The 22792-nt window shown below is 44.5% G+C and overlaps 2 protein-coding genes across 12 annotated transcripts in view; one reads left to right on the top strand and one right to left on the bottom strand.

Moving 5' to 3' along the window:
- LOC142101950 (uncharacterized) overlaps window positions 1–22792 on the bottom strand; it is a 389962-nt gene that overhangs the window by 152614 nt on the left and 214556 nt on the right. The gene's annotated exons all lie outside the window — the stretch shown is intronic.
- Window positions 1–22792, top strand: part of SYNGAP1 (synaptic Ras GTPase activating protein 1) — a 158411-nt gene that overhangs the window by 98260 nt on the left and 37359 nt on the right. For 9 of the 11 annotated variants that reach the window (XR_012679165.1, XM_075186404.1, XM_075186405.1 and 6 more), the window contains 4 exons: window positions 2538–2659; window positions 6298–6451; window positions 9231–9329; window positions 19523–20077. Coding sequence is in view for 10 of the 11 variants with exons in the window: in XM_075186404.1 (XP_075042505.1) it covers window positions 2538–2659; window positions 6298–6451; window positions 9231–9329; window positions 19523–20077 (930 nt within the window). In the remaining variant the exon portion in view is untranslated. The remainder of the gene's footprint in view (window positions 1–2537; window positions 2660–6297; window positions 6452–9230; window positions 9330–19522; window positions 20078–22792) is intronic. The other 2 variants (XM_075186410.1, XM_075186400.1) reach the window with 1 other exon arrangement.

Here is a 22792-nt window from a genome sequence, read left to right as displayed (position 1 = left end):
GGTTGAGATTTTTATGGTGCCGCACAAAATAGCCAGCGAATTCGACAAATTGACTAGAGAAACTTGAGCGTGTTGTTATTTAAAGTGGACCCATCACCTGTGCACAGAAGGCAGCTATTCTAAGGGCTGAAGCAATAGTATTTACATCAATTCATTGCAGACAAGTGACCTCACATGCCTCATGCCTCAGTGGTGTCACTAGTTCCTAGTGACTCATACCTCCCAATATTTTTCCTGAGGTAACTGCTTTGTGGTGCTTGCGAATAGGGGTGTGATCTTGCTACGCCGAGTGACGTGCCCAGTGGTCCCAAAGCACTACGACGCCCCAACACCCCCACCCTATAAACACCTTACAGTTTCCGCAGGCACCACAGACAAAGCCTCTGGTCGCTCACTAGGGTGTGTAGTGACACCTCTCAAGTCCCCGCCATTTGATACAAACGCACCGACTTGCGAGATGACGGCCATTCCCCTCAGATCGGAACCGTCCCACATAAATCGAAAGAGTTGTTATGGTGAATGGATAGATTGAATATTGGTTCAGTCCACAAAATGGCTGCCTCCATTGTGTATATAGATGACAAGTCCATTGGCTGACCAGAGAGTAGTACTTGCAGCACTTTTGGCCCAACCACCAAAGAGACATCTTTGCACGTGTGTGGCCAAATTAATGACTGATCTGGTTGTTTAATGAACAGGCCAAACCACCACATCAGCTCTGTGTGGACAGCTTGACTCAACTAATTAACCTAATTACAATAATTACTGCTCTTACAAATGGCAAAACTGCTGTAAATTAATATAGTTCTGCTACATGTGTGACTAGTTAGATGAATGAGGTTCTGGTCTCCCACAAGTGAACCAGTTAGAGTATGAAATTCTCTGGGGTATTATTATGCACCTGTCACCAGCTATGTACAGCACTATGCCTACTAGTGGTTACAACAATGCTTCCTTTGTTAATTAGCCATTTTCATTTTTAAGCACGTTTTCTGCTGGTATTTTGTGTCGTATTTCAGTCGCTCTATTATACAAATGAGCAGAAAGGGCCAGATGCAGCGGTTTATAATATTATAATATAATATAATATTTACTAAACTGCAGGTTTGAAAAAGTGTAGATGTTGCCTATAGCAACCAATCAGATTCTAGTTTTCATTTATTTAGTACATTCTACAAAATGACAACTAGAATCTGATTGGTTGCTATATTCAACATCTCCACTTTTTCAAACCAGCAGTTTAGTAAATATACCCCAAAGTGCGGACACACAATGCTGCCTTATGTGTGTAACTGCACCTACGCGATCTGGGCCCCACCCTCCCCGGTCAGGGGCGGGCTGTCTGCGGCCACACTCTATATACATGTGTCTGTTGGCTGCAAGGCAGACAGAGAATCCTGCCCGGCCCCTGCAGTTGTGCTTTATACACAAATTAGTGCGGCCGTGCAGCATCCTCTGCCTGGGAGTGAAAGAGGAACAGGGAAATAAATCGCCCCACCCAAAATAAAATCTAGGTCTGCCGCAGTGTCCGTCTAGCGCATGTTAAGATGCATGGCGGGTGCAAATACATGCTGGTGATGATGATTATGGCCAGCACTAGCTGATTCTGATTGGCTGTTTGGGAATTCACCTGTCCAGCCAATAGGTGCTTTCTGCATTGATCATGCATATATTATTGGATTTTATGGGGTATCTTAAAAATATTTTTCTTGCTACCTTCATTCGTACCCGAGAAGGAATATTATATCTGCTATATTATATGGGGCCTAATAACAAATGTGTTTTTCTTCGCTATCATCATCATTATTTATTTATATAGCGTCACTAATTCCGCAGCGCTATACAGTGAACTCACTCACATCAGTCCCTGCCCCATTGGGGCTTACAGTCTAAATTCCCTAACATACACACACACACAGACACACAGACTAGGGTCAATTTGTTAGCAGCCAATTAACCTACCAGTATGTTTTTGGCATGTGGGAGGAAACCAGAGCACCCGGAGGAAACCCACGCAAACACGGGGAGAACATACAAACTCCTAACAGATAAAGCCATGGTCGGGAATTGAACTCATGACCCCAGTGCTGTGAGGCAGAAGTGCTAACCACTAGGCCACTGTGCTGCCCAAAATATTAAATTTAAAAAAAAATTAAAAAAATATATTGTGGGATGGGCTCCTAAATATGTGGAGGGTGGGATATTAATTTGGCCGGAGAACCCATTTGAATTTAGATTACTCAAGATAACGTGTTCTGTACAATAGATTGTACTGCAGGGATACAATAATTGTGGACCTGCAGGGACTCTATAATAAGCTAGTTAATAAGCTAGTTAATATCACTAATACTAGTTGTATTAATCTATACAGTGACAACAGATGACCTCCACATGCCTCTATTTTCCCTTGTGTCTCTATTTTCCCATCTGTGTCTCTGTATGTCTCTTTTTTCTGGCCGTTTTTTCACATATCTTCCTCTTTATGAATCACTCTCTTCTATCCAGTGTTTCTTTCTTCTTTCTCACCCTACGTGTAGCAGGGATTCCTGAGTCGTCGCTTGAAGAGTTCTATAAAGAGGACAAAGAGTCAGCCCAAGCTAGACCGAACCAGCAGCTTCCGGCAGATCCTTCCACGCTTCCGGAGTGCTGACCATGACAGGTGAGGTGTCCTCCTACCTTGATGTGGTCATCGTACGGCCTCCCCAGTGCTATATTCCATCTGTTGTCCTCCAGTCTGATCTCTCTTTACTCCACTTCTAATTCCCGTGGATATTTTGTATCCTGACTTAGAAATCCATGAAAGTTCACTGTTACTCCTTAGCTGTCTTGCTGTATGTAAAGATGTTCATTAATGACTCTCATTCACCAATTATTCCTGTACCTTGAGTTTTCTGAAATTCCCATCTGCTCATTACCAATTTCCATTTATTCATTACTTTTTCTCTTCCTGCCCATTCCATTTTTCCTCAACCTGTGTCCTAATGATTCTCCTTCAGTGATCCCTCACTCTTTGTCCTAATTGTTTCCTAGGCATGTTTTTTTCTTCTCTTTCCTATGAGACTTACACTTACAATCCTTCTATTCCATGTTTCCTCACTGTCTACCTGTCTTATGTCTTAATCCTCCTCCTGTCATGTTCCTTTACTGACTAAAAGTTTCCCTGTGTTCTAAGTAACCTTTTGCATTACATGTTCCTTCATGATCCATCCTCCTTTGTAACCTTAATTATTCTCCCAACTATGTTCATCACTATCTGTGTCCTAATCGTTGCCCAACTATGTTCCTTCACTGTCTATCCTCTGTCCTACTCTTTCCCCAGATATGTTCCATCACTCTCTCTCATTCTCCCTTCCCCAACTATGTTCCACACTGTCTGTCCTCTGCCCTGATCTTTCTCCAACTATGTTCCATCACTCTCTGTCCTCTGTCCTGATCTTTCTCCAACTATGTTCCATCATTATCTCTCCTTTCCCCAACTGTGTTCCACACTGTCTGTCCTCTGCCCTGATCTTTCTCCAGCTATGTTCCATCACTCTCTGTCCTCTGTCCTGATCTTTCTCCAACTATGTTCCATCATTCTCTCTCCTTTCCCCAACTGTGTTTCACACTGTCTGTCCTCTGCCCTGATCTTTCTCAAACTATGTTCCATCACCGTCTGTCCTCTGTCCTTCTCTTTATCCATCTATGTTCCATCACTCTCTCCTTCTCCTTTTCCCAACTATGTTCCATCACTATCTCTCCTCGTTTCCCAAACTATGTTCCATCACTCTCTGTCCTGTGTCCTGATCTTTTCCCAACTATGTTCAATCATTATATGTCCTGTGTCCTCCTTTCCCCAACTATGTTCCACCACTCTCTCTCCTTCTCCATTCCCCAACTATGTTCCACCACTGTCTGTCCTCTGCCCTGATCTTTCTCCAACTATGTTTCATCACTCTCTGTCCTGTGTCCTGATCTTTCCCCAACTATGTTCCATCATTCTCTCTCCTTTCCCCAACTGTGTTCCACACTGTCTGTCCTCTGCCCTGATCTTTCTCCAACTATGTTCCATCACTCTCTGTCCTCTGTCCTGATCTTTCTCCAACTATGTTCCATCATTCTCTCTCCTTTCCCCAACTGTGTTCCACACTGTCTGTCCTCTGCCCTGATCTTTCTCCAACTATGTTCCATCACTCTCTGTCCTCTGTCCTGATCTTTCTTCAACTATGTTCCATCACTCTCTGTCCTCTGTCCTGATCTTTCTCCAACTATGTTCCATCATTCTCTCTCCTTTCCCCAACTGTGTTCCACACTGTCTGTCCTCTGCCCTGATCTTTCTCCAACTATGTTCCATCACTCTCTGTCCTCTGCCCTGATCTTTCTCCAGCTATGTTCCATCACTCTCTGTCCTCTGTCCTGATCTTTCTCCAACTATGTTCCATCATTCTCTCTCCTTTCCCCAACTGTGTTCCACACTGTCTGTCCTCTGCCCTGATCTTTCTCAAACTATGTTCCATCACCGTCTGTCCTCTGTCCTTCTCTTTATCCATCTATGTTCCATCACTCTCACCTTCTCCTTTTCCCAACTATGTTCCATCACTATCTCTCCTCGTTTCCCAAACTATGTTCCATCACTCTCTGTCCTGTGTCCTGATCTTTTCCCAACTATGTTTAATCATTATATGTCCTGTGTCCTCCTTTCCCCAACTATGTTCCACCACTATCTCTCCTTCTTCATTCCCCAACTATGTTCCACCACTGTCTGTCCTCTGCCCTGATCTTTCTCCAACTATGTTTCATCACTCTCTGTCCTGTGTCCTGATCTTTCCCCAACTATGTTCCATCATTATCTGTCCTGTACCTCTTTTCCCCAACCATGTCCCATCACTATGTGTTCTCTGTCCTGATCTTTCCCCAACTATGTTCCATGACTGTCTCTCTTTCTCCTTTCCCCAACTATGTTCCATCACTGTCTATCCTGTGCCCTGATCTTTCTGCAGCCATGTTCTATCTCTCTTTCTCCTGTGTCCTAATCCTTCATGTTCATCCAGTCTGTCCTGTGTTCTATATTTACCCCAGTCATGTTCCTCACTCCACCCTGTGCTTCTATCTTATCAAAGTCTGTTTAACATTTCAAGTCATGAAATTGTCCTCACCTCACACCAAGGAACAAACTGAACCATGAATTTGCATCTAGTTTATGTTTCAATTCTTTGACATGTTGGCTGATCAATAAATCATTAGGTTACATTGCAGATGTGTGTAAAAAAGGTAACAATTGAATAGCTTTGTACTTGTATGTGTAAAGATGTAAATATTTTACATTATATATTGTATCATGTCTGACAAAGAGATCTAAGTAGTCCACTGGCTAATTGCAATTTCATCAACAAGATCATGTTTTTCGGCTTCTATAAATGGCTAACACCATACAACACTTTGATGTTCTTTGTCTTAACCCTTCCTTGCTCCCTCGATCTCCTACATCCACATTGTTCTCCTGCAACGTCTCTTCACTGTTTGGGTGGTGTCATATAATGGCAGCGCTTTTGCAGTCAACAACACACTCTGTGTAATTTTAGCAGTGTTATTTAAACAGCAAACAGCATTTAAGGCAATGAAGAGCAGCTATTTTCAAGTTTTGTGCATTGTCTCTAGTGGTGTTACAGGAAAATAGGTGTTTATCCAGCACTTTAAACACTGTTTTTCCTATGGTCCATTATTGTACATCCGTGCTTCTTATACTGTTCCAAGTTTGTGTCCTTAAACAGCTCATGTGTCACCCCCTTAAGAAAGTGCATTAACATGTAGGAATAGCTTAATGCTGCATTTATTTAAACATTGATATAGTTCACATATAACTATTATATTTGTATACTGTTCGGTTGCATTTGTAGATCCCCTTAATCCAGGTATAGGCAACCTGTGGGTCTCTAGACACAGTGAAACCACAAGTCCCAGGATATTTATATATATATATATATATATATATATATATATATATATAGAGGGAGGGAGAGAGAGAGAGGTGCTGGCATGCATTGCCTCTTCATTGTCAATCAAGTTTTATTTCTGTACAATGAAACATATTTGTGCCTTGTGATAACTGTTACAATGTGTTGATTTTAGTTGGTTTTTTCTATAACTTCTTTGTTTGAGTCGTTGTGTAACTTTATTTGTTTGTATTTTGTACTTGCTGAGGGCTGAGCATTCTCTGCTGGAAGAGTTGGAGATACCTTTTCCTAACCAATGGAAAGTAGTGTGTGAGTGCAGAAATATGGCCCGTCTCTCACATGTATCCACCTCCCTCCTCCGCAGGGCTCGTCTCATGCAGGCCTTCAAAGAGTCACACTCCCACGAATCCCTGCTCAGTCCTAGCAGTGCCGCGGAGGCTTTGGATTTAAATCTGGATGAAGATTCGGTGGTGAAACCCGTGCACAGCAGCATCCTGGGACAGGAGTTTTGTTTTGAGGTGACAGAGTGTGCGCGAGTTACACTCCATAGCGACATTGGTTGCTGTATGATGGATAGCAATTGCAATGCAAGACAAGTTATGTACAGAGAGGGAGGTGGCAGTAGGACATGTAACATGAAACGCGCAGTGCTTACTGGCAGTACACAGATTGTATCAGGCACAGTACTCTCTATGTACAGGGAGGGAGGTGGCAGTAGGACATGTAACATGAAACGCGCAGTGCTTGCTGGCAGTACACAGATTGTATCAGGCACAGTACTCTCTATGTACAGGGAGGGAGGTGGCAGTAGGACATGTAACATGAAACGCGCAGTGCTTGCTGGCAGTACACAGATTGTATCAGGCACAGTACTCTCTATGTACAGGGAGGGAGGTGGCAGTAGGACATGTAACATGAAACGCGCAGTGCTTACTGGCAGTACACAGATTGTATCAGGCACAGTACTCTCTATGTACAGGGAGGGAGGTGGCAGTAGGACATGTAACATGAAATGCGCAGTGCTTACTGGCAGTACACAGATTGTATCAGGCACAGTACTCTCTATGTACAGGGAGGGAGGTGGCAGTAGGACATGTAACATGAAACGCGCAGTGCTTACTGGCAGTACACAGATTGTATCAGGCACAGTACTCTCTATGTACAGGGAGGGAGGTGGCAGTAGGACATGTAACATGAAACGCGCAGTGCTTGCTGGCAGTACACAGATTGTATCAGGCACAGTACTCTCTATGTACAGGGAGGGAGGTGGCAGTAGGACATGTAACATGAAACGCGCAGTGCTTGCTGGCAGTACACAGATTGTATCAGGCACAGTACTCTCTATGTACAGGGAGGGAGGTGGCAGTAGGACATGTAACATGAAACGCGCAGTGCTTGCTGGCAGTACACAGATTGTATCAGGCACAGTACTCTCTATGTACAGGGAGGGAGGTGGCAGTAGGACATGTAACATGAAACGCGCAGTGCTTGCTGGCAGTACACAGATTGTATCAGGCACAGTACTCTCTATGTACAGGGAGGGAGGTAGCAGTAGGACATGTAACATGAAACGCGCAGTGCTTGCTGGCAGTACACAGATTGTATCATACACAGTACTCTCTATGTACAGGGAGGGAGGTAGCAGTAGGACATGTAACATGAAACGCGCAGTGCTTACTGGCAGTACACAGATTGTATCAGGCACAGTACTCTCTATGTACAGAGAGGGAGGTGGCAGTAGGACATGTAACATGAAACGCGCAGTGCTTACTGGCAGTACACAGATTGTATCAGGCACAGTACTCTCTATGTACAGGGAGGGAGGTGGCAGTAGGACATGTAACATGAAACGCGCAGTGCTTGCTGGCAGTACACAGATTGTATCAGGCACAGTACTCTCTATGTACAGGGAGGGAGGTGGCAGTAGGACATGTAACATGAAACGCGCAGTGCTTGCTGGCAGTACACAGATTGTATCAGGCACAGTACTCTCTATGTACAGGGAGGGAGGTGGCAGTAGGACATGTAACATGAAACGCGCAGTGCTTGCTGGCAGTACACAGATTGTATCAGGCACAGTACTCTCTATGTACAGGGAGGGAGGTGGCAGTAGGACATGTAACATGAAACGCGCAGTGCTTGCTGGCAGTACACAGATTGTATCAGGCACAGTACTCTCTATGTACAGGGAGGGAGGTAGCAGTAGGACATGTAACATGAAACGCGCAGTGCTTGCTGGCAGTACACAGATTGTATCATACACAGTACTCTCTATGTACAGGGAGGGAGGTAGCAGTAGGACATGTAACATGAAACGCGCAGTGCTTACTGGCAGTACACAGATTGTATCAGGCACAGTACTCTCTATGTACAGAGAGGGAGGTGGCAGTAGGACATGTAACATGAAACGCGCAGTGCTTACTGGCAGTACACAGATTGTATCAGGCACAGTACTCTCTATGTACAGAGAGGGAGGTGGCAGTAGGACATGTAACATGAAACGCGCAGTGCTTACTGGCAGTACACAGATTGTATCAGGCACAGTACTCTCTATGTACAGGGAGGGAGGTGGCAGTAGGACATGTAACATGAAATGTGCAGTATTTACTGGCAGTACACAGATTGTATCACACTGCAGTATTCTCCAAAGTTACGTATTGATCAACAAATATTAAATATATCTGATACTTAGGGACACATTCAGTTCAGCACGAGGTGCTGCTGAACATTGCCTCGATGTTCAGATGTGCATATTGGCGACTATTACCGTAAGTAATCTCCGCTCATTTTTCTGCACAGCTCTATGGGACATGAGGGAAAATGAGCAGAGATTCCTATAAAAACTCTGACGTGATGTGTCTCTTCGGACTGTTTCCGATACACATCGCGTCACCTCCCGCCGAATTGAATCTGCTCCTTAAAGTGAAGATAAATCCACTGCATCCTCCTGAAACTTGTTGTTTTAATTTAAAATAGTGAAAAATTGAACAATAAGGTAACAATCAAGAAACTGTTTGCGTGAAAATTGTGAACAGGCCTTGTGTATGAGAGCATGGTGTGGTGGCTGATGTGTAAAACAATGTTAACATTAAATTATCCTGTAGATGATCAAAATACATGTACAGTACATTACGCAATCATTATTTCAGTTTATTTATATGGGGGTAGGGGTCACTGCTCGTTTATTGGTCCCTATTTCAGCACATTCACCCCCCAACTTCGGAGAATCGCTCCTACTCCACAGTATATGAGAAATGTACGACCTCTCCTCCCTTGTCTTGTTTTCCCCTGGTCTAGGTGACGACAGCATCGGGTACCAAGTGCTTCGCCTGCCGCTCCGCCGCTGAGCGGGACAAATGGATAGAGAACCTGCAGAGGGCCGTCAAGCCGAACAAGGTATAGACCTATAGTGAAGCATATTGATATACTAGTGTATAGACACATTTCTCTGGCAGGCGGGGTATGCTGGCACTTGTAGTTCCACAACGGCTGGCGTACCACAGCTTGTTATAGACTATTCTATTTTATTGGCTGAAGTGTTGTTGCTCTTGTCAGATCTATGTTGTATATCTCCAGTCTGTGAACCTGGTGAGCACTGGTTGGAGTGAGCTTGGGGGTGGAGATTAGCAGCAGCCGAGAGAGGAACGTAGAGTCTGTACTGGGACATGTGAAGAAATAGGAGATGAAAGATCAGAGTAATGAGTTGGCCGATGAGAGAAACTGGAGCAGAGATTGCACATTTAGCGGGGGGTTGCAGCCAGATACAGATGGACTAATGGTGCAGTGTTCTGACCTCCAGTGTGCAGAGGGTCCCCCAAATTTCATTGCAATAAACCCGCTGCCGCCATGCACCTTTAGTGGTTTTGGGGAGGGGATTAATAGAAAAGGTGTGAGCAATGCATCGTGCACTCTCCTGAAGAGAGTTGCTCCATCTGTAGAATATAAGCAGGCGTAAGAGTACTTAGCTGCAGGCAGTAATAGAAGCCTCCACCGAGCAGCTTTGCAATGGGTGGTTCCAGGGAAGACATCTGAGTTCCTTGAAATATATTACGTTGCCTGCCATCGGCTTGTAATGACCATCGCACTAACCAACGTATGTGCTACAACCAGCATGGCAAGGTGAGAACCTTGTCCCATAAGGCACAATTCCAAGGGAGGCACAGATAAGGTTCCCTCCTAATTTGACTCTCCCTCCTTCCCCTCCAGTCCCTGGAGACAGAGAGCGGTAGTACAGACATGTTTATATCTGCTGTCCTTGGATATGACTCAGCTCAGCTCTGCTCTGTGCACTGGATGCAACGGTATCCACAGACTTTGTCAAATCAAAGGGCAAGAAAAATGAACAACTCTATCAGATGATATAAATACTTGAGCACAATGGAAGTGAGAAAGATGAAGCAACATATTCAGTAAAGTTGATGGGCAGAATGGTGGCACAGTGGTCAATGCACCGTCCAGGGACTGATGGGAATGGTCACATATTCTCTGTATAGTGCTGCATATTATTATTGCCACTATATAGATAGGTAATAATAAATGACAATTACTAGATATTAATTAAATAATGGAAGGCATGTGCAAGCCAGCAAACTAGTCATTTCATGTGACAAACCCTATAAACTAATCTAATTGTTAAAATAGTATCTTTATACCTGTTTTTTCTTTAAACCGTCTGCCACACTCACCATCCAGCATAGAAAATAATCTCCTTCATTCATTCCTGAATAAAAGTCCTCAACTCTGGGTCATTACTGGGAAGTCCCATTAAGAAATCTTTATATCGACTTGAAACATAATTATAATCCAATTATATACAATAACTATATCTCTTCTGTCTTCCCCTTCCCTAATGTATGAAAATGTATTATGATGACTCTTTACAGTACAATATTCTCACTTCTTTTATTAGCCTAATTATGGACACGTTTGGAGCCGTCATCTAGGTGGCCCTATCTTACAAACAGAAATGACCTTTCCCTTCCTCTGTCCTTGGTACTGAATCAGGGACCATCTCTCTCTTTGCACTACTAGGAGGCTGCTACGTCGTCTCTTCCCGATGATTTATATACTGCAGTCACCGGAGTTAGGTTGCAGGGGAAAAATAATAACTCATTTAAAAAGTAATAATTTTGAAAGGCCACCATGGTAAATGTGTTTTTACCAGTGAGCCTGAAATCGTTATTTCAGGATGATAGCGGCACTTTCAGCAATGCACTGAATGCGTGTTTTAGAATTTGGTCAAATACCAAATACTGTTACAAAAGACTGCAAAATACTGTGCAAAATTCGGTCTCTAAACTGCATAATAAAATTAAGTAGTAATTTAGTATTTTAGGGTTATTTTCGGGAATAGAGAGCCCCATGTTGGACGTACTAAACTTGCTGGGAAAATAAGAATTTGTATTGGGTGAGCTAGTCTTAATGTTTTGGTTTCGTGTAAATATCGTAGGATTCCATAACTCCCAACCTTGCCTCTTCTTCAAAGGGACAGGGGGTGTGATCCATTGAAATTGGGGTGTGGTTACATCAAAACTGGAGCGTGTCTAGGGATTTTGAAGTGCTAGCTTGCCCCGACCTCTCCTCTCCTCCCCTCCCCTCCAAATACCATTTTTTGGCGTGCGTACCAGTGCAGTGAACAGACAGTGCCTCCCAGATTTCCCGTCCACAGGACAAAACCCTCAGATAAGGTCGGTCCAGCCTAAATTGGGACAGTTAGAAGGTACGGGAGTCTTCTGATACCTGGCACATATCATCATTATTTCTACTAAGGGATATGCAAATAAGTCACTCTGCAGCAAAGGCTTCTGGATATGCTATTTACATGGCAAGCAGTGCTTTGTCCAGCCACTGGTCATCCAGAACAGGCCAGTGTGGAGGCAGGATAACTTGCAGACACGCTGTTTTACCCCTGGTAAAGCTCATCAGTGTAGGATAACTCTAACAACTGAAACAAGCTGTCTGTAGGTGGCCCTGTCTTTCCGACAGTGAAATAAAGATAAATGACTATTCCGCACAAATAAACAAGACTAGTAAAACCTTGTCCCAGAATCCCGTTATAAATGAACGTTAAATAAACGGCAGGTTTGTACTAACTCCAGCTTAACAAGCATTGAAGAGAAAATGACAGCTATAAGGGATTGTCACACTACATTACTGACGGCAGATGTTTATTGCATGGCATGATATATCATTTATATTAAATATGACAGCGTTCATTAATCATATAAATGTATGCCATGTCTTAATGAGTACATCTCAGTTATAATGTATAATATCGGGGAATTTCCATCCACTATGAAATGTAATTGCAGAGTTCTGCCTGATTATCTACACAGACCGGGCACGGGAGGAGATGAGAGATGTATTAACCCGTATAAGATACTGTACAAGAAAGCAGATCTTAATAGTATATAATAAGATGTGGCATTAGTCGGAGCTAGTGCTACCATTAAGGGAACTAAGGTGCTAACATTTTGGCGGGGCCTAAAACACTGAATGAATGACCATGTCCTGGGGTTTGAATGACCCCCATTGTCTTCCTCATTGGCTGACAATATAGATAGAGGATGTGCGTAATAACTTAAATTAGCTTGAGAACCTCCTGCGTGCTTCCTAACTGGAGTTCTCCTTCGTTAATAACAAATTAGGATAACAAAGTGGCTTAGGATATTTATGGCCCAATGGTTGTTGTGGAACTACAGGACCCAGCATACCCTGCCAGCAGGGGACCACATGTTACCGGCCTCTGCTATAAAGCACAGTTGCTCTGCATGTAACTGTATAACAACATATTATAATGATTGGTTACTCTGTTACTGCTGTCATATTGTTAAACTGATTATTAGTTACATTGTGATTAGAAGTGTCACGCGGATTTATTGTATTAGAAAACTTACACAGAAAAGTGACAGGTTATATCAATTACAGGTTTTTCTGTGAGGTTGCGACATCATATATAGAGCTTTTGTGACTGTAGACGACAGAACTGTATTGTACAGTCCAGTCCTCTGCTGTATATAGGTGTATATGGAATACATTCAATGTGCTAAACTGTTGATGCATTTTTATATTGTTATATACTGTGTTGACTGTGTTACAAGTTAGTTATTAAGGTAACCTTTTATCTGCTTATTGCAGCTCTTTATTATTTTTACCAAAAGCAAGTTTATTATCATTCAGTTATATGGTGAAGTGTAGAGATTCTGTGTGAGGCCAGGTGTGTAGATAGAAGCTGTGTGAGGCCAGGTGTGTAGAGCGATGCTGTGTGAGGCCAGGTGTGTAGATAGATGCTGTGTGAGGCCAGGTGTGTAGAGCGATGTTGTATGAGGCCAGGTGTGTAGATAGAAGCTGTGTGAGGCCAGGTGTGTAGAGCGATGCTGTGTGAGGCCAGGTGTGTAGATAGATGCTGTGTGAGGCCAGGTGTGTAGATAGATGCTGTGTGAGGCCAGGTGTGTAGAGCGATGTTGTATGAGGCCAGGTGTGTAGATAGAAGCTGTGTGAGGCCAGGTGTGTAGACAGATGCCGTGTGAGACCAGGTGTGTAGAGCGATGCTGTGTGAGGCCAGGTGTGTAGACAGATGCCGTGTGAGACCAGGTGTGTAGAAAGATGCTGTGTGAGGCCAGGTGTGTAGATAGATGCTGTGTGAGGGCAGGTGTGTATAGCGATGCTGTGTGAGGCCAGGTGTGTAGATGGATGACTTGTGAGGCCAGATTTGTAGATAGATGCTGTGTGAGGCCAGGTGTATAGATAGACGCCGTGTGAGGCCAGGTGTGTAGATAGATGCTGTGTGAGGGCAGGTGTGTAGATAGACGCCGTGTGAGGCCAGGTGTGTAGATGGTTGCTGTGGGAGGCCAGGTGTGTAGATAGAAGCTGTGTGAGGCCAGGTGTGTAGATAGAAGCTGTGTGAGGCCAGGTGTGTAGATAGATGCTGTGTGAGGCCAGGTGTGTAGATAGATGCTGTGTGAGGCCAGGTGTGTAGATAGATGCCGTGTGAGGCCAGGTGTGTATAGCGATGCTGTGTGAGGCCAGGTGTGTAGATGGATGACTTGTGAGGCCAGATTTGTAGATAGATGCTGTGTGAGGCCAGGTGTGTAGATAGACGCCGTGTGAGGCCAGGTGTGTAGATAGATGCTGTGTGAGGGCAGGTGTGTAGATAGACGCCGTGTGAGGCCAGGTGTGTAGATGGATGCTGTGGGAGGCCAGGTGTGTAGATAGATGATGTGTGAGGCCAGGTGTGTAGATAGATGATGTGTGAGGCCAGGTGTGTAGATAGATGCTGTGTGAGGCCAGGTGTGTAGAGCGATGCTGTGTGAGGCCATATTTGTAGATAGATGCTGTGTGAGGCCAGGTGTGTAGATAGATGCTGTGTGAGGCCAGGTGTGTAGATAGATGCCGTGTGAGGCCGGGTATGTAGATAGATGCCGTGTGAGGCCAGGTGTGTAGATAGATGCTCTGTAAGGCCAGGTGTGTAGATAGATGCTGTGTGAGGCCAGGTGTCTACATAGATGCTCTGTGAGGCCAGGTGTGTAGATGGTTGACGTGTGAGGCCAGGTGTGTAGATAGATGACGTCTGAGGCCAGGTGTGTAGTTTGATGCTGTGTGAGGCCAAGTGTGTAGATGGATGACTTGTGAGGCCAGGTGTGTAGATGGATGACTTGTGAGGCCAGATTTGTAGATAGATGCTGTGTGAGGCCAGATGTGTAGATAGATGCTGTGTGAGGCCAGGTGTGTAGATAGATGCTGTGTGAGGCCAGGTGTGTAGATAGATGCTGTGTGAGGCCAGGTGTGTAGATAGATGCCGTGTGAGGCCAGGTGTGTAGAGCAATGATGTGTGAGGCCAGGTGTGTAGATAGATGCCGTGTGAGGCCAGGTGTGTAGAGCAATGATGTGTGAGGCCAGGTGTGTAGAGCAATGATGTGTGAGGCCAGGTGTGTAGATAGGTGCTGGGTGAGGCCAGGTGTGTAGATGGTTGACGTGTGAGGCCAGATGTGGTGGAGATATTCAGTATGGGACCAGGTTTTGTAGAGCTATGCTGTTTGGGGCTAGGTGTATCACTGGGGGGCTGTCACACCATTTTAATATATTAACTGGTCATCCCTTCTTTCTTTGTCCACTGCAACTCACATTGTCAGTAAGAACTACACATTAAGAATGATGCGCATAAAGTTGCTCTGGATAAGGTCAGCAGCCTGGTACAGGAGACGCCTGCTCAGTGAGGTCTAGTGTTACTTCTGAGAGAATAAAGAATAACTACAGGAGCATGTGCATTAACACAAAGCTCTCTAGAGTTGCTAAGTAACAGTATATAACAGTAATTATGCAGCAGATACAAATATCAGCTCTCTTATGGAAGGGGCTCTGAGTGAACACAGCCGCTGGGAAGTTCAATGAACATGTACCTGATGTCTGCACATAGCTGAGGCAGCCATTTTGTGGGTTAAACCAATAGTCACAAGAATTCTGCCTATTAATTCACTAGGAGGTAGTGGCATCATGAGGCACGGGGCACTTCATGTAAAACTGTGTAATTATATCATACTTATAATAATCTAATTTACAGGTTTATAGTGTCTGGATGAAAACCAAGATTAGGGCAGTTATACCGTCAGTTTGTAGAACAGTATTAATGCTCTGTTGCAGTTTATAGAGTTAGGAGCACAGCAAGAGAAGATTTGTTCCAGGGCAGACTTCTCTGCTCGGGGGGCACATGTATTGATCTTTTTGGATGCAGGATAAATACTGGCTGCTATTACATATAGTACTGGATAGACTTATGTTCACACTGCAATTTAGAGCTGAGCTAGGACACCCCCATCCTAACTCTAAATCTGTCCCCACATTTATAAATGTGCCCCCCTCCCCCTGCAGTGTAACATGGTTTTGTCAAGGTGCTACCCCCGATATGACTGAAAAACAGGAGACACTTAGTGGCTGCAGCAGCACAAATATTGGGGTGCTGACCCTACATGGTTAGTGGCTGCGGCAGCACAAATAATGGGGTGCTGACCTTGCGCGGATAGTGGCTGCGGCAGCACAAATATTGGGGTGCTCACCTTATATGGATAGTGGCTGCGGCAGCACAAATATTGGGGTGCTCACCTTACATGGTTAGTGGCTGCGGCAGCACAAATAATGGGGTGCTCACCTTACATGGTTAGTGGCTGCGGCAGCACAAATAATGGGGTGCTCACCTTATATGGTTAGTGGCTGCGGCAGCACAAATAATGGGGTGCTCACCTTATATGGTTAGTGGCTGCGGCAGCACAAATAATGGGGTGCTCACCTTACATGGTTAGTGGCTGCGGCAGCACAAATAATGGGGTGCTCACCTTACATGGTTAGTGGCTGCGGCAGCACAAATAATGGGGTGCTGACCTTGCGCGGATAGTGGCTGCAGCAGCACAAATATTGGGGTGCTCACCTTACATGCTTAGTGGCTGTGGCAGCACAAATATTGGGGTGCTCACCCTATATGGTTAGTGGCTGCGGCAGCACAAATATTGGGGTGCTCACCCTATATGGTTAGTGGCTGCGGCAGCACAAATATTGGGGTGCTCACCTTATATGGTTAGTGGCTGCGGCAGCACAAATATTGGGGTGCTCACCTTATATGTATAGTGGCTGCGGCAGCACAAATATTGGGGTGCTCACTTTATATGGCTAGTGGCTGCTGCAGCAGAAATATTGGGGTGCTCACCTTACATGGTTAGTGGCTGCGGCAGCACAAATAATGGGGTGCTCACCTTACATGGTTAGTGGCTGCGGCAGCACAAATATTGGGGTGCTCACCTTATATGGTTAGTGGCTGCGGCAGCACAAATAATGGGGTGCTCACCTTACATGGTTAGTGGCTGCGGCAGCACAAATATTGGGGTGCTCACCTTACATGGTTAGTGGCTGCGGCAGCACAAATATTGGGGTGCTCACTTTATATGGTTAGTGGCTGCAGCAGCACAAATATTGGGGTGCTCACCTTACATGGTTAGTGGCTGCAGCAGCACAAATATTGGGGTGCTCACCTTATATGGTTAGTGGCTGCGGCAGCACAAATAATGGGGTGCTCACCTTATATGGTTAGTGGCTGCGGCAGCACAAATAATGGGGTGCTCACCTTATATGGTTAGTGGCTGCGGCAGCACAAATAATGGGGTGCTCACCTTACATGGTTAGTGGCTGCGGCAGCACAAATAATGGGGTGCTGACCTTGCGCGGATAGTGGCTGCGGCAGCACAAATATTGGGGTGCTCACCTTACATGGTTAGTGGCTGCGGCAGCACAAATAATGGGGTGCTCACCTTATATGGTTAGTGGCTTCGGCAGCACAAATAATGGGGTGCTGACCTTGCGCGGATAGTGGCTGCGGCAGCACAAATATTGGGGTGCTCACCCTACATGGTTAGTGGCTGCGGCAGCACAAATAATTGGGTGCTGACCTTGCGCGGATAGTGGCTGCGGCAGCACAAATATTGGGGTGCTCAGTTTACATGGTTAGTGGCTGCGGCAGCACAAATATTGGGGTGCTCACTTTATATGGCTAGTGGCTGCGGTGGTACAAATATTGCGGTGCTCACCTTAAATGGTTAGTGGCTGCGGCAGCACAAATATTGAGGTGCTCACCCTATAAGGTTAATGGCTGCGGCAGCACAAATATCAGGGTGCCCAGTTTACATGGTTAATGGGTGCGTCAGCACAAATATTGGGGTGCTCACCGTACATGATTAGTGGCTGCGGCAGCACAAATTTTGGGGTGCTCACTTTACATGGCTGCGACAGCACAAAGCCCCCACAGAGCCGAATCCTTTTTTGAGAATATTAAGGCTTCATCTTTCCCAGCCACCTCTATGAGGTCCAGAACGACTTCACTTCCTTTCTCCACAGTAATTTCCCACCCGTTCAACTCGCTATTGTCTCATAAAAACCCAGCAGACTCGCACTTATAATCTAGTTGTCTGTGTCATTGTGAATAATGCTTCTCAGGAATCCTTTCTACAGTGTGCCATTGTCATCAGATTTACAGGTCTATAATTCTTACATTTATTAATGGCGACATCTGCTTCCTAACAGTCCACGGTGTGGTGTCACCGGTGCACAGTCCTGCGCGTAGTTACACTGTGGGGGTATAGAGGAGGTCATTCTCTGGACACGCTCTGCCTTGAAAAAAAACCTATTTAACTTAAACCTATTTCAAGGTGCAACGTCCACTTGCTTGTTAAAGTGGGGTGCACTTACCTGTACGGTCTTTTGATCCAACTGAAAAAGTCCAACTTGTCCCTATTTTCACTTTACTACCCCCTCCCCCCTTCATTAACTTCAACTTTTCCAATTGTTTTTAAAACTGCACTTTTATTAAAGACAAAGCCCATTGGGTTTTGTCTTGAATAAAATTGCTGTTTGAAGAAAATGACTCCAAAGCGCCGGGAATCGGCGGTTTCAGTAAATATACCACTAAGTCATTGATGGCCAGTAGCCGCCCACGGTGACACTTCTGGTGACCAGAAGTCTCTTATCACTCAGCCTTCTTCTCTGTGACACCAGAATCTATGACCGGAAGGATGATGGCTTCAGCCAATCAGGGACTAAACTATTGCATTTGTGTTTTGATGCCATCCTGTACACAGATCAGAGAAACAATTATAATTGAGCCTTTGATCCTTTTCTTACAATGTAAACTGTGACTGTCTTGAAAAACAAGGTCCGCACATGAGAGGGAAGATTTAGCAAATTTTCTAAAAAGTGAAAGTGGAGATGTTGTCTATAGCAACCAATCAGATTCTAGCTGTCATTTTCCAGACTGTACTAGATAAATGATACCTAGGGGTATATTTACTAAACTGCGGGTTTGAAAAAGTGGAGATGTTGCCTATAGCAACCAATCAGATTCTAGTTATCATTTATTTAGTACATTCTACAAAATGACAGCTAGAATCTGATTGGTTGCTATAGGCAACATCTCCAATATTTTAAACCCGCAGTTTAGTAAATATACCCTCTAGAATCTGAATAGTTGCTATGGGCAACACCTCCACTTTTACTTTTTAGGGGGTTGATAAATCTACCTCGAGGTCTCAAGACATCCTCTTGGATTTTAATACGAGTGTACGTGCCTACAAGTTAAGTGCGCTTTTTTTAAACCACAAGTTGTGTTTAGGTTACGACCAAAGATGAACCAGGCCCTCGGGGTGTAAAGTTAAAAGGGCAAAATAACAGAAGAGGAAATTCTGAATTTACTGTCATCAGACCAGTGTATCTGTTATTGGGAAGTCTGGTATCTGTGCGAACCTCTCAGAGGATGCTGGGAATTTTTATATACTTAGGTTCTTTGTGGAGATGAGAGTCTAAGGCTTGGTGGTAAAGGTCTGATAATGATTTATAGAGCGTTATCATGTAGATTCAGTGCTAGTAATTACAGATTCTCCATCAGCTACACACAGTATAGACCAGTTTGTAGCCTGAACCAATATTCAGTCAATTCTCTTTTACTAGTTTGTAGTCTTTGACCTTAATTCCTTGTTTGTTATAAGTATGTTTCCCCATGTTGGTTCCTCTTTGTGTTTGTTCACCTGACTTTGTGTTTCTCCTTCTCCCTGTAGGATAACAGCCGGCGAGTGGATAATGTCCTCAAGCTGTGGATCATTGAAGCCCGCGACCTTCCCCCCAAGAAGCGCTACTACTGCGAGCTCTGCCTGGATGACATTTTGTACGCCCGTACCACCAGCAAAGCCCGGGGTGAGACCGTCTTCTGGGGGGAGCACTTTGAGTTTAACAACCTGCCAGCGGTCCGGAACCTACGCCTCCACCTGTACAAAGACACAGACAAAAAGAGGCGCAAGGAGAAGAGCAATTATGTGGGCATGGTGAACGTGCCCATCGCCAGCATCAGCGGGCGCCACTTTGTGGAGCAGTGGTACCCGGTCTCCCAGCCCACCTCCTACAAGGGGAAGAGCAGCTGCCCCTCTATCCGCCTAAAATCCCGATACCAAACCATGAGCATCCTCCCCATGGAGCTGTATAAGGAGTTTGCCGAGTATGTCACCAACAACTACCGGATGTTGTGCGCTGTGCTTGAGCCGGTGCTGAGCGTAAAGAGCAAAGAGGAGGTGGCCTGTGCACTGGTACATATATTGCAAAGCACGGGGAAGGCTAAGGTACACCCATATATATTTATATTTATTTATCTGGTCCTGGATGTGACATGAAAATTCAGATATGATAGGTTAAAGGTGACAGTGTTTAAGAAGGCAGCTGGGGGGCCCTCCGAGGAGGTGAGGTGAGAACCTCATCCTAGGTGGGATATTTCTTCGAGGGTGGCAGAAAGTAGATTTTCACCTCCTAGACCCCAGCTCGACTCTCCCCACCTCCCCCAATATGTAGGTCAGGTCAAGAATCGCAGGGTGACGCAAGTCAACTGTGTTTCTTCCTGTAGCGGGGTGACTGACTATGTACGTGGTAGGGGTATGATATGGAAAGGATGGAGGACGTTTTCTCTCCCTCCTACTCTTACTCCTCCTACTCTACGCACTGTATCAGCCACTGAACTCCAATTACGGTGGGTGGTCGTTGACCATTGATAGGGCGTCAGCTGCAGAACAAATGCTGTATCAGGCTTCAGAAGCCATCAGACCATACTTTTTTAGTATTTTAATGGAAATATTTCTAGTAATATTGCATTTCTTATTGGAGTTGTGTGTTGGCTGTGTTTAGAAGGTGAACCCTGTATATTTTTAGTTTTCACTTGTGTTTCTCTGCAGTTGATATTAAGAGATGAACACATAAAAATATTCTTGTCATAAGACATTAACTAGTTTCTATAAAGGTTTTACTAAGTTTGCTTACAGAGCTCACCATTCAGTACAGTTGTCAGCATTTGACTTTTCTTCTCCATAATCCCTATATCTCCTCCTGGAGCCCTCCTGTCAATCTTCTTGATGAGTCCTAGTCCACTCATAATACAATGAGACTTGGGGATTCAGTCAGCCACAAAGGGGTATGTGGAGTGTCATTGGGATGATCGAGAGCAGTTTGGTTGTAGTCTGCACAGAGACATAGCCCAAAACTTTATTTACTAGCAATATTTCCCCAAAAACTGTAAAGGAACTGTGCCCAGGACCAGCGTTGTTCAGGAAGTACTGACCCTACTTGCATCTGTAACGGATAACTTGTCCTTGACTGGACGCCGGGAGAAGATTGAAAATAAATGTCAGGCATTGGAGAGTTGATTGGATTGTTGCCTGGGACCTACGGAGTTAAGTGAGATGGGTATTGGGGAAATATTTGTTATAAGTGGAGTTCTCCTTAAAGTTGACAGATACAAAAAGACATCTTGTAATTTTAAGAAACATATGTGTTAAATGTACCGTGAAAGTGTTGACGTTAACCGAAATCTTGTTATCTTAATGAGCTGAAGCACTGATCCTCTGTTATCAGCCGTTTTAAGCTCTGAAATATCCTGATGCACACGAGCAGAACCATATTTCAGACGACTGGACGTGTTCCTGAAACTTACTGATGCATTTGAGAAACTTTTATATCCCTTAGCTGAATAATATGCTTGAAATAGTTGAAGTGTTCAAATTAAACAAGCATTTTGTTCCGTAGCTTTGCAGAAGGGGGGATGCGCTTCTCTATCTTAAATCATTTTGATACAGCATACTATTAGTCAGGATAGCTATCTTGCTCTGTGAAGTGTACTATGCAAGTTGGTCAATTCAGAGCAGCCAGTGATATCACAGCAAACTTACATCCTGCGCTTTGTCATTTGACCTTTTGCCATATATCATATCCGTCATCCTAAAGATGTTTCAGCAGCTGTCTGTAATGGATGATGTGCGGATTACTCAATCTAGTTTTTAGCGAAGCTGCAGTAGAAAGTCCAGGAGAGGCTGTAAAGTTTACATTTCTGGTATTTGATTTCTATTAAATGTAATGAGCCTTTAAACTTATTATCCATTCTCTGTCCACAATGCACAAGTCATACATATCTGATATTATTCCATTCCTACTATATACTTCTTCTATATCTGTGACATCCCAAAGTAAGCTAACATAGGAAATTTATGTGAAGGGTCCTAACTAGAGATGCTCACTGACCCCCGTGAACTGGTTTTGGTTTTGGATCTGGATTAGCTTCGTGTTTTGGTTTTGGCAAAACCACCCTCGTGTGTTTTGGTTTTGGATTTTTCCTACATTATTATTAACCTCAATAACACTAATTTCAAGTCGTGTGCAGTCAATTTAGACCACCTCACAGGTCACAATGTTATTTTCATACACTTTCGGACAAATACTGCAGCGACCTGGCTGGATGCTAAGCGACAGAGCAATGACACAAACACACGGCAGTTACTATCACATCTAGGACACATTGGCTCACAGCAGTGGCAGAAAAGAAAAATGGGGATCCGCTCTCCCTCCCACCCCCCGCTATGTTGGATCTTAAAAAGGAATTCAAAACTCGCGAGATCCAAGATCCGACGATGACGTTTTGCCTCGTTTTCAATTCAGAGGGTGCGCGGCTTGGCTCGGTACTCGCATCCCCTAAGTTCGGGTGTGTTTGGTTCTCAAGGAACCGAGCCTGAGCATCTCTAGTCCTAACAGGTAAATAGAACTCGTCCCTACCCAATGTTTCAATGGCTTCTTATTATTGCTTTTACAACCAGGAACAGTTGTCAGAGTTGCAACTCTTTCCATTCAGGATCTGTGCTAGAAAGTTAGTACAAAAGGGTTCCCATTGGAAGTAGTGGCCGGCGTCTGATTATCACCGCTTCAAAAGATATGTCAAAACATAAAACCTGAGCCCAGAATCTGGTGTCTGCCGTTTAGACAATCTGGCTGTGCGGGATACGTCTAACAGCCATGGACAG

Source organism: Mixophyes fleayi, chromosome 9, assembly GCF_038048845.1.
Source record: "Mixophyes fleayi isolate aMixFle1 chromosome 9, aMixFle1.hap1, whole genome shotgun sequence".
NCBI lineage: Eukaryota > Metazoa > Chordata > Amphibia > Anura > Limnodynastidae > Mixophyes > Mixophyes fleayi.
Note: the sequence above shows the minus strand (reverse complement) of the source record. Positions and strands in the feature narration are given on the sequence as shown.